Genomic DNA, 12,500 nt, shown 5'->3' with positions numbered 1-12,500 from the left:
TCATGGGTTTATGTTTGGGTTATGGAGCTGAACTCAAGGAAAACTCAAGGTTTGGTTGCTTGATCCACCAGGTCGTCGAGGGAGCCGACCCCAGGCGAGTGACGGAGGACCTGATGAACCAAAGCTTCCCCTCCCACGACGGCCCCCTGTGGCGTGCCAGGCTGGTCCGAGGAGCCGCCGACGAGGACTGTCCCCCGGAGGAGGTGCGGACGTCCTTCCCTCACACGAGCCACCTCGTCCTCGGGAACCATCACGGCATCGCCGACGGAACCTCCAACGCCAGGACCTACAACCTCCTGCTCAGGATCCTCAATGACGTCATCGCCGGTAGGCCTATCGATGATCAAGAGCAACTGGGCGAGATGGCGAGCAGCGAGGAGTTTCGGGAAATGGTCAGCGCCAAACTGCGGGAGCTTGAGAAGGACCCCGAGAACCTCCAGCGCTTGGTGGACAAGAAAGAGAAAGTCATGACAAGCGTCCCCCTCCTGCTCCAGTGTCACCCGTCGGTAGAGGGAACAGAAGTGAAAACGGAAATCATCTTTGAGGAACTGGACGAAGACACGACGCGCAGGTTCTTCCACAGATGCAAGAAGGGAGGGCGTGTCCGTGGGAAGCGCCTTCACAGCGCTCATAAACGGAGCAACCATCGACCTGGCCAAGAAGGCCGGCCGCACGGATGAAACGTTCACACTGAACGAGGTGCATGCGCTGGACGTGCGTCGGTTCCTCTCCGGCGACACCTCGAAGCACCTCGGCAGCCACATCACAGTTTTCTCTAACGCCGTCGAGGCCCCAGCGGCGTGGCGGGAATCCTTCTGGGACTACGCAAGAACGCTCCACCACAGCCTTCACAAGAAGCTGAAAGAAGACCCCATGCTCGAGGAATGCCTCTACGAAGTAATGGCCGGCGAAGAGGGCGTGGAAGCGATGCTGGCGACGGTGCCTCCGCCCTCAGAGGACTGCCAGAGCTCCAACTTGAGGAACCTGGACCCCCTCCTCCCCGACGCCCTCGCAGGGGAGCACGTCCAGGCGGTGCGGGTGGTCAGGGGCTCGTCCAACTTCTCCTCGTTCACTGGCCACTTCGTCCACACCTTCCGCGGGAGGTTCATCTACGTCCAGTGCTTCTCGTCGCACATTATCACGGAGGACACGGCCAAGGCGCTCACTCGGGCCATCTTCGACAACCTTCCGGCGCTCTTGTAGTTCGGGCTCGTGACGCCAGGGGGAAAGGCCGAGGCGCAGCAGAGGTGCAGCGGTTGATTTCATGCACTGGATACCTAAAGCATGACTCCGTTGTTCAGTTAAAGAATGATTCTGTTGTTTGAGTATATTAGGTTTCCGTTGTTCGGCTGAAGTGTGATTCCGTTGTTCAGCTAAAAATGATTCTATTGTTCAACTAAATTTAGTTTCCGTTGTCCGACTGAAGTGGGATAACGTTGTTCAGCTAAAGAATGATTCTGTTGTTCAGCTGAACTAGATTTCTGTTGTTCAGCTGAAGTGCGATTCCGTTTTTCAGATGAAGAATAATTGGTTTGTGTCTTTTGTAACTGTAGTTTCGAGAAAATAAACACTATCATTACATAAAGTCCTAAATTTTATCCCCTTTTTTAAAGAAATATATTTGTAACAGTGTGTGTGTGTTTATATGTGTGTGTGTGTGTGTTTATATTATGTGTGTGTGTGTGTGTTTGAATACATGTGGGATGTGAGAGAGTATATGTTTGCACATAATATAAAAGATAATTAATAAATAGTAATGCAAATTCACCATATCAGAATTTGTGTGTAATATCAGTAGTCACCATGTCTGGTGCTCACTCTATTATCTTGTTTTATATTAATGTATATAGATTTTAACAGCATATGAAAAAAAGACAAGCTTCAGTTTCATGTCAGGAAACAAAAACAAAAAAAATTAAATACAAATACTATGTTGTTTTAAATAAAGTATTATCTCTTCTTTAAAATAATGAAAGAACCCATATAGGTTGCGTTAAAATATATGTAAAAATTTATAAAAATATGTATTCTTCAGTTACCCCTAAATTCCTCATAGTCCCCCGTTATATAGAAAATGGAATCCTCCCCTCCCCTCCCCCTCCCCCTGGTAAGCTCCATTCAATCTTCCTGACCTTGACAAGGTATTTTTTCTCACTTCAGAACACTAACTTCCCTTTTCTCACTTCATTCTCACGTCATACACCTCGCCATATATGATTTTACTGCATGACAAACACGTTTACGTTTTTCTTTTCCCTTTAGTTCTGCCGTCCGCATTCAAATGAAGTCATAAGCCATTCTTTATTTTTTTTTAAGTAGCGTTTATTAATAAACTTATGCCATTAAACAATATTTCTAATTTCATCCTTTAGTACCAGTTACTGGTCATTGCCACAGATCACAAATAATAAATGATAATAAGGTTTTATTTCATTTATTCCTACTTTTCTTAACACACGACAGTTCCTAATTACACCTGATCAATAAAACCAAATTCAAACGCTTTAATGCTCGTCAAGGACATGGCATAAGGAGTTATGAATTACACACAACTTACAACGTTGTGTATGTGTGTTTGTGTTTGTGTGTGTGTGTGTGTGTGTGTGTGTGTGTGTGTGTGTGTGTGTGTGTGTGTGTGTGTGTGTGTGTGTGTGTGTGTGTGTGTGTGTGTGTGTGTGTTTGAGTATGTTTGAGTGTGTGTGTGTAATGATCACGCGGATATCATTTCTACTCGAGTGTCTATCTTGCCAAATAAAAGAAACTATATAATCTATTAATAAAAAATAATAAAACGAAATAAAATAAAACACACGATATTCTTCTACATAACATCACGCAATCCCTACTGTTTATATTGTTATTTCCTTCCACACTTGTTCTTTCTTCTCTTCAGTCATGAGCACCCCATCCCCCCCCCCTTACACTGAACTGCCACCTCATGGTGATAAGAACATTTTACCCAAGGTCCTAAATCATGTGACTGGATTAATGGATATTTTACGAGTGGGTTTCGGTGACGCAATAATCCGCACTTTTGGGAACAGTAATAAAAAAGGAGAGGGGGTGGGGCGGGGAAAGGAGGAGGGAGATAGGGTGTAGATAGGGGGGGAAGGGTGAGAGAGAGAGAGAGAGAGAGAGAGAGAGAGAGAGAGAGAGAGAGAGAGAGAGAGAGAGAGAGAGAGAGAAGGAAACAGACACAGGCGGATTAAAAGAAAAAATAATTAACAGACGAGGATCAACACAAATCGGAAAATAAATAAAATAAAATAGGTGGAAAATCTCTTATTTATATCTTAAGCATAACCATTGAGTATCAAATGGTACAATCGACATACACATTTCAAAATGATATGTAAAATTCATATATACAGATCTATATTTCTAGTTTTTTGAAACACTAATAATGAATGTAAAGCCTATAAAAAACACTTTAAGGTAACTTTAAAATATCCACTAATATTCCAACAAAAGGTTGACATAGAGAGAGGAGGGGGTAAGAGGAAGAGAGAGAGAGAGAGAGAGAGAGAGAGAGAGAGAGAGAGAGAGAGAGAGAGAGAGAGAGAGAGAGAGAGAGAGAGAGAGAGAGAGAGAGAGGGAGAGAGAGAGAGAGAGAGAGAGAGAGAGATCATACAAGGGCCCTCAGATTGGCGAACAGGGCCTGCGTGAAAGTCCTGGCCACGTCCTCCGCGACAAGGCTGGCGCTGAAGCAGTACGTGTAGGTGAACCTCCCGCGGAAGGTGTGGTAGAAGTGCACGGCGAAGTCGTAGAAACTGCACGAGCCCCTAGCCAGCCTCGTGGCCTGCACGTGGTCGCCCCGCTCCGGGAACCTGGCGTCCAGGCCGCCCATGTTGGAGGTGGTGCAGTCGTGGGTCGGGGAGGGCAGGTCCGCCAGCACGGCCTCGAGGGCGTCGTTGGGCATGGCCATCTGGCGGAGGCACTCGTCGTGCACGGGGCCGTTCTGGCTGAGGCGGGCGTGCAGGCTGGCGTGCAGCGCCCGGGCGTAATCCCAGAAGGCCTCGCGCCACGTGACCGGCGTTAAGGTCGAGTTGTCGAACACGGTGATGAGGACGCCGAGGGCGGCGGCGGCGTCCTCGCTCAGGTAGCGGCGCAAGTTGACTGCGTGGCTCTCGTGCAGGAGGAACTCCCGCCCGCCGCGCCCCGCCAAGACGGCCGCGTCCACCGTCGTCCCGTTGACGAGGGCCGTGAAGGCGCTCTCGACGGACACGCCCTCCTGCTTGCACCTCTGGAGGAGCCGGCTGGTCGTCTCCTCGTCTAGGATCTCGTGCAGGGCCCTCGTCCTCCTGCCGGCGCCCCGTCTTGCGGGAGGGTAGCACTGCAGAAACAGCGGCACCCTCTGCATCTCCGCCGCCTTTTCCTTCAGGAGGCGATGGAGGGTCTCCGGGTCCTTCTCCAGTTCCCGTTTCTTGTCCTCGACCATTTTCATGAGCTCCGCCTCGTTCACGAAGTCGCCCAGCTGCTCCTGGTCGTCGATAGGCCTACCGGCGATGACGTCATTGAGGATCCTGAGCAGGAGGTTGTAGGTCCTGACGTTGGAGGTTCCGTCGGCGATGCCGTGATGGTTCCCGAGGACGAGGTGGCTCGTGTGAGGGAAGGACGCCCGCACCTCCTCCGGGGGACAGTCCTCGCCGGCGGCTCCTCGGACCAGCCTGGCACGCCACAGGGGGCCCTCGTGGGAGGCGTAGCTCCGGTTCATCAGGTCCTCCATCACGTCGCGCGGGTCACAGCCGTCGAGGACCTGCAGAGGATAGGGGTAAGGGATGCTTCTCTTCTGTGTGTGTGTTTATATATATATATATATATATATATATATATATATATATATATATATATATTTATTTATATTTATGAATATATTTATATTTATACAACACACACACACACACACACACTCACACAAACATACCACACACACACACACACACAACTCTAAAACACACACACACACACAAACACACACACACACACACACACACAGACACACACACACACACACAAACACACCACACACACACACACACACACACACACACACACACACACACACAACACATTATATTATATATATATATATATATATATATATATATAAATAAATCATAAATGGTACCAAAACATTCTATAACATAAACGTACAGCATATTCTCCTACATGCTATATTCTTCCTTACGAACTGTACCCTATTCAACTCCATTCACAAAACTCCGCGACCATGTTTGTTTCACTCTCAAAATCTTGCCTCCGACTCACCTCAAAGTCGATGTTATCCACGCCTTTCCTCTCGCACGCCCACAGAATTCCATCGCAGCGCTGACGAAGGCACAGCCGAAGGGTGGGGACTTTTCTGCATGAAGAAGTGATTAGTATTTTGGATGATGAAGGTGATATAGATGGTGGCGATGAGGATAATGGTAATGGCGATGGTGGCGAGGATGAGGATGGCAATAATGATGATAGGGATGATGAAGATAATGATGATGATAATAATAATAAAGATAATAATTATGTTACTAATTATAATGTTACTGATGATAACAAAAATGTTATTACAAATAATAATATGGCACTAATAAAAATATAATAATAATCAAAATGATAAGGATGATAATGATGATGATAATAATAATAGTAACAATTATGATAATAATAGTAATAATCTTAATAATGATAATAACATTAATAATAAATAATAATAATAATAATAATAATAATAATAATAATAATAATAACAATAATAAAGTAAGTTAATCATAACATGATAATAAAAATAAGGATGAAGATGAGGATGATAATGTAATGTAATGTAATTAATGTAATTAATAATGATAATAATAATAATAATAATAATAATAATAATAATAATTATTATTATTATTATTATTATTATTATTATTATTATTATTATTATATTATCATTATTATTATTATCATTATTATTATTATCATTATTAATATCATTATCCTTATTATCATAATCATTATTATTATCATTATTATCATCATTGTCATTATCATTACTATTATTATTAACTATTATTATTATTATTATTATTATTATTATTATTATTATTATTGCTGTTGTTTATGTTGTTTTTATTATTAATATTATTATTATAACAACAATAACAATAACAATAACAATAAAAATAACAATAAAAATAACAAAAAATAAATAAAAATAACGATAACATAACGATAAAAAATAACGATAATGATAATGATAATAATAAAATAATAATAATTATAATAATAATTACAATAATAATTATAATAATAATTATAATAATAATAACTATTATTATAATAATAATAATAATAATAATAATAATAATAATAATATAATAATAATAATAATACCAATAACAATAAGAACATTAATAATATTAACAATATCAATAATAGCAATAATAATAAAAACGATAACAATTATAGTAATAAAAGCAATAGTAATAATTCGCGGCCGCATTTACCTGTAGAGGTGGCAGAGGGCCAGCCTTACGTGCTCCTCCTCCAAGGGCGCGGCGCTCCTGACGGTGATCCAATAGGCGGTCATGATCAACCCATGGCGCTGACATGTCTCAAAGAATGTCTCTGACACATTAGCGGGTCTTAACCAGTTCCATTTTCCTTCTTCCTCTCCCTCTTCGTATTTCTCTTCTTCGTTGGCGCTCATGGCGACGGGGGGGTAAGCTATGCAACGGAAGGGGAAAATGTAGGGTGAGAAAGAAAACGAGAATCGAACAAATTTTGTATAGTCACCCCTTCAGATTTTTTTTTTATCCTCAAGGAAAACGGAGTTACATCCATTCATTTCATCACTTCGAGTGGATTTCAGACGATTATGCAATTAAACTTTAAAATTTATCTGAGTAGGTAATCAGATACACCCAATTTGAAACACTCAGCCTGTGAATTAATTAGGCGAAAATAATGATAGGAAACAGATAAACAAACCGAAAAACAGCGTTGTAATAACAACAGGAAGTGTCATGATTACTAATTACCCCAAAGACAAAAGCAACAATAAGACATCACTAATAAACTACTTGATATAATAACACCGGCCATTGGTCTCATCCCAGGCCCTATTCTGAGCACTGGCAAGGCGTGAGGGACCCGGAAATAGCACTGGTTACTCACATTCGCTGTCACACACCCTCGCCAGCCCGCACCTCGCTCACTCACGGCAGCAACACACTCTGTAACTTGCAATGTCAACGAAGCCACTATAAAAACAGGGTCTTCGGTAAAACGTATCGTACCGGGTTTCGTTGGTTGCAAAATTGTTTTTATTATTTTTTTTTTATATTTATTTGTTTATATTTTAGAAATCGTTGTACCAAGTAAATGATAGACAGATAAGGGTAGTTTATGGCTAGTTTTTATGTTGAACGTGATTAGAAGAGAGGAAAATGGTTAAGAAATGTGGTAATGTTGCAACACCCATGACAGATAATGTAGTGAGGGGAAGGGGGCGAGTGAGGGGAGGGGAAAGCAGGGAAGATGGGGAGGAGAGGGGAGGGTAGAGGAATGAGGTTGGGGAGTGGAGAGTGGGGAGCGGAGGGAGAGCAGAGTAGTTATGAGGGGGAAAGAAGGGGGAGGAGGTAAGGGGAGAGGAGGAGGGAAGGGGAGAGGAGCAGGGTGGGGAGGTGAGGTTGAGGGGAGGAGAAGGGGGAGCAGGGAGAGGGAGGGGGAGAAGGGAAGAAGACAACATGGGTTGCCGAATGTCACTATTACGTCACCTACTCTTACTTATCCTTTCCCTCCATCTTTTTTTTTTTTTCGTGAAGATGCCCGATGAATCACAACAAATATTTCGACAGCGGAAAAAAAATTACCACCATAATAAATCGACTGCTTTGATTTGGGCGCCGAAAATCTAGCTCTAAGGCGGCTTGAACAGGATTGCTTTACCTGGCACTGACTCGCCGCATCTTGACCCTGTCTTGAAGTCCTTATCAAGCCAACTCAAGCGGACTCGAGCGCCTCTTGGTTCATACTCGAGCGTGACGTCAACAAACGAGAAGAGTAGCAAGGCTGTTAGAGACTAAATTACACTATAATTATTTTCAGAAAGCCATTTAACTCCACTTTTTTAAAGGGAAATGTCCTTAGAAAGAGGGATGTTTTCCTAAATTATTTAGACCTTATGTATGTAGTTATGATCAAAGAAACAAAGAATCATAGAAAACGCTGAGAACATTCAATTTATATGCAAAGGGGTAACTAGAGAAGAAAAGTTATAATGTTTACCTTGACAAAGTGATATTTATATGATGCATAACTTAATGAGGTTTAAGGGAGGGAGGACAGAAGGAAAGGAGAGGAAGAGGGAAGAACAGAAAGAAAGGAGAAGGAAGAGGGAAGAACGGAAGGCAAGGAGAGGAAGAGGGAAGGACATAAAAAAGAAAGGAAAAAAGAGATTGAAAAAGAAGTTAGGGAACAAGAGAAAGGAGAGTTGGAGGGAGAGAGAATGGGAAGGAGAAGAGAGAGGAAAGGAGTGAGAACGGGAGATTACGGAAAAGAAGAGAGAGAGGGAAAGCGTAGAAGAGTGGAAAGGAAAGTGTGATAGAACGAAGAGTGAAGAAAATGAGATGAAGGGTTCGAAAAAAGGGAAAGAGTAAGAGGGGTGGAAAAGGGTGGAATATGGAGTGGAAGGGAGGTGAAGTGGGAGGGAAGAAGATCGACGTGAGAGAATAAGAGAAACCAATAATAATATACAACTTATTTGGTATTCAAATGGTGTACCATTAGTCTTATTTAGTGGCATCACTAAATAAGACAAATAGTGGAATTCATGTCGAACAAATTGCAATTAGAATAAACGAAGGGAAGTAGAAGAAAACACACGAATATGCCTATTCGTGTGTTTTCTTGTACTTCCCTTCGTTGTTCTACTTGCAAGACTAATTGTACACTACTGATGCTTTTGTTTACCTGTGTGCGCGTGTGAGTCATTGTATTCACATTGTACAAATATTTACATGACCTTTGGGTGTATATGGGTATGGGTGTGTATGTATGTATGTGGGTATAGATATATAGATAGATATTGATTAAAATATCCCTTTCTTTTAAAGAAAATCTTCATCAACACAATCTTAATAATATCTATCTATCACATACATATACATACATACATACTCCAGCAGTCACATGGAGCATGATTTCAGGGGTAACACGCAAGCAAACAACGAACGGACGAAACACAATCAGAATTGCAATATAGATAGTGTGAGAATTTCACAATACGGGCTGAAACAAAGTCTGTGGCGGTTTTAAACTTTATTCTTGGTCACGAAAAGATATCAGGAGCACAGGCACTTCGCGGAAGACGGCCAAGGCTTGTGTACGGTGTGGAATCACGGCATGAACTGACGAATCTCAGGAGACGCGGCGTGCAGGTCAGTCATCCTTCCGCGGGTCAGCTTGGCGTCGGCTTGGGTCGCTAGCCTCGCTCGGGTCAGGTCGAGGTGTGACAGGAATTAAGACGGATAGGCCGGAAATTGTGAGGAAGGAGTTAAGAGCAGAGTAGAAGGGGACACGGTCTGTAAGGGTGAATAGAGGGGTAAGGTTGTTGGAGGTGGCTTGCTGGATGATGGGTTCGATGTCCTGAGGACATATAAGACTGGAGGAAACGATTCCCTTTGATGCCTTAATGAGGTCATTGACAAATGTGTTAACATATTGTGTCATGGTATTTACTGTTACCTGATAGGAGAATACATTAAACGCCAGCTCTGTGAAGTGGCTAGCGTTGTTGATTCTAGTCGTAAGAATGTCAAATGTATGTGAGATGTTTCTATAAGCAAGGCGTAGGTGGTGAATGTTATCGGAAATGGCGTTAGCAAGGAAGCACGTAACGAAAGCTGTAGGTGTATTGCCGTAGAGTTCGTATATATTGTGAAAATGTATTAATCTGAAGTGTTGTCGTGTACATAGTATTTGTTGGCTAACTTCAGTCTATCGAAGTGGTACCAAGCAACAGAGTTAGACCTTAAACATTTACAATGTGCCTTGTTGTTCTTGACCTGAAGTACTCTATAGGGACTGTCAAAGCGAGGAGCGAGCTTTGGACGCAGTGCGTCGTTGGTGTGTATTTTCCTAAAAACTAGGGCGCCGACACCTATTGACTTTGTACGTGCGATCTTATGCTGGTAAGAGAGTATCTGATCCCTAGATTTTGTGAGATACTCCTTTGCCTTCTGGAACGCGAACTTGTTTCTATTTAGGAGATATTCTGCATAACTGTCGGAGTATTCGGGCTTAAGTCTGGTTTGAAAAAGGTCATACGGCAAGCGCTTGTCAGTGCCATAAAGGAGGAAATGTGGGGTGTCGCCAAGGGATGAATGAAAGGTGCTATTGATAGTCGGTTTCATTGCAATGAGAGAAGCAAATTGCAGATGATGATTGGGTTCGAGTGGCCGGAAGGATGCTCGGAAAACCGATTGAAATCTTTCCCAATTGCGCAGGACTAGGGGAGCAGTCTTGAACGCGTCGAGAGCGTTCCTCACGTCGGGAACAGTGATGTCTAAACGACACTCAGCACTCACAACGCAATGTTCGCGAAATTTAGGGTCGGTGTCAGGAATTCCGTCCTGTCTCACTGAATTTTCGACGTCTTTTAGAAAACTATCCACAGGCATCGAAGCGCCATCAAACTTCGTTAGCATATTAAAGGTTTGGTGAGGGTTATAATGAGCCATACATACATATATATATATATATATATATATATATATATATGTGTGTGTGTGTGTGTGTGTGTGTGTGTGTGTGTGTGTGTGTGTGTGTGTGTGTGTGTGTGTGTATGTTATATATAAATAATATATAATATATATATCTATATATAAATATATATATATATATAGATATGTATATATACATATATACATATATATATATATATATATATATATATATATATATATATAATATATATATGTATATATATATATATATATATATATATGTGGTGTGTGTGTGTGTGTGTGTGTGTGTGTGTGTGTGTGTGTGTGTGGTGTGTGTGTGTGTGTGTGTGTGTGTGTGTGTGTGTGTGTGTGTGTGTGTGTGTGTGTGTGTGTGTCTGTCTGTCTGTGCATATACATATATATATATATATATATAATATATATATATATATATATATAAATATATATATATATATATATATATATATATATATATACATACATACATATATATATATATATATATATATATATATATATATATATATATATTATTGTTACACCTTTAAAATTTTGCCTCATCCTCAAACTTCATGGAGGATGTGCAAAATCAGCCCATCAACTCGTTATATCAGAAATCAATCTTGACACGTGCTCTCGATGGTTGCGAGGCCTCACCTTACTTAAATGAAGTTTAATGCAACATCCCATGACCAATTTCACTTTTCTCATTCATTTACTTAACACTTCATTCCTTCAGCATATTCCAAACTATAACAAAATCCATGACAATAGCCAATCATTTTTATAAATTAAATTGAAGATAGCAGCACGGATCGCCCTTCTAAACCCTTTCGGCCTAACCACCGAGAACGCGCTTTAAACAAAATGTTCCAAAACTTTTTCTAAATTATCGACATCATTTCGTACATCGATTCAACAAAAATAACGACTTTTTCTTGATCCTCACATTTGTACAAAATTAAGGAAACACTTCCTATAAAGTTCAAACAATAGAATCATCTACTTGTGACATAATAGATATAAAGAAATCATAAACCACTTTTATAAGTATAAAACTATCCTTCATGAAAATAGATTCACTCTGTAATGTTTTATCAAAAAGTAAATATAATCTCTATATATAATAGCACCAAAAATATAGGAGTGGCAGCCTCCGGGCTAGTAGAGTGGTAACGTGTCGGCCTCTCATCCGTGTTCGGTTCGCGTCCCGCCCAGGCGCGAGAAGTTGCAATTGTCGCCTGGAGGTTACTGCTGTGGCTGGGCACCATGGCGGGTAAGGACTCGGTTCAGCCGAGTCAGCAGCAGCTGACACACGTGAGCGAGTCGGCATTTGTCGCCACAGGCCGGGCTCCCCTCATGGCATAGCCCGGGTGAGGCTAAGCTTCGCATATCGGACTTATAGGAGTGGAGGAGATACGTGTAACATCCCCCCTCCCAAAAGAGGCATGAGTCAGCCACAGGTTGACTCGTGACTATATGGCATACGGGTCAATGCGTCAGCTACAACATTATCTTTCCCCTTCACATGTTTAATTATCAGATGATAATCCTGTAATAAAATACTCCACCTAGTCAAACATTGGTTTACTTTCTTCATCTTGTGCAAAAATACAAGTGGGTTATGATCTGTATAAACTTGGATTTCTCTGTTCAGACCTCTCAAATAAACATCAAAATGGTTCAAACTCAAAATTAGTGCCAATGATTCTTTCTCAATGGTACTATAGTTTTTTAATATGACAGTATTTCTTTCCATTTTCTTTTGCA

At 41.6% G+C, this 12,500-nt stretch overlaps 2 protein-coding genes across 2 annotated transcripts in view; one reads left to right on the top strand and one right to left on the bottom strand.

The window, feature by feature from the left end:
* Window positions 1–823, top strand: part of LOC119589935 — a 4,514-nt gene extending 3,691 nt beyond the window's left edge. Inside the window, exon 4 of the mRNA XM_037938602.1 lies at window positions 72–823. Within this exon, the coding sequence (XP_037794530.1) occupies window positions 72–680 (609 nt within the window). The 3' untranslated portion in view covers window positions 681–823. The remainder of the gene's footprint in view (window positions 1–71) is intronic.
* A 2,444-nt stretch (window positions 824–3,267) lies between these two features.
* On the bottom strand, window positions 3,268–7,248 carry LOC119589920. The gene is made up of 4 exons (XM_037938578.1): window positions 7,159–7,248; window positions 6,489–6,708; window positions 5,269–5,362; window positions 3,268–4,756 (listed from the first exon to the last, which is right to left on the bottom strand). The coding sequence occupies exons 2-4, from the start codon at window positions 6,689–6,691 to the stop codon at window positions 3,626–3,628; spliced, it is 1,428 nt and encodes a 475-aa protein (XP_037794506.1). The 5' UTR covers window positions 6,692–6,708; window positions 7,159–7,248; the 3' UTR covers window positions 3,268–3,625.
* Window positions 7,249–12,500: the final 5,252 nt, after the last annotated feature.

Source organism: Penaeus monodon, chromosome 3, assembly GCF_015228065.2.
Source record: "Penaeus monodon isolate SGIC_2016 chromosome 3, NSTDA_Pmon_1, whole genome shotgun sequence".
Taxonomy (NCBI): Eukaryota; Metazoa; Arthropoda; class Malacostraca; order Decapoda; family Penaeidae; genus Penaeus; species Penaeus monodon.
Note: the sequence above shows the minus strand (reverse complement) of the source record. Positions and strands in the feature narration are given on the sequence as shown.

Bases quoted from the DNA above. Each gene is read 5' to 3' on its own strand.
- LOC119589920 (XM_037938578.1), bottom strand. From the start codon at position 6,691: ATGAGCGCCAACGAAGAAGAGAAATACGAAGAGGGAGAGGAAGAAGGA. The intron at 5,363-6,488 runs GTAAATGCGGCC...TTCTTCATGCAG, and splicing joins GCCCTCTGCCACCTCTACAG to AAAAGTCCCCACCCTTCGGC. The intron at 4,757-5,268 runs GTGAGTCGGAGG...TATCCTCTGCAG, and splicing joins TGGATAACATCGACTTTGAG to GTCCTCGACGGCTGTGACCC.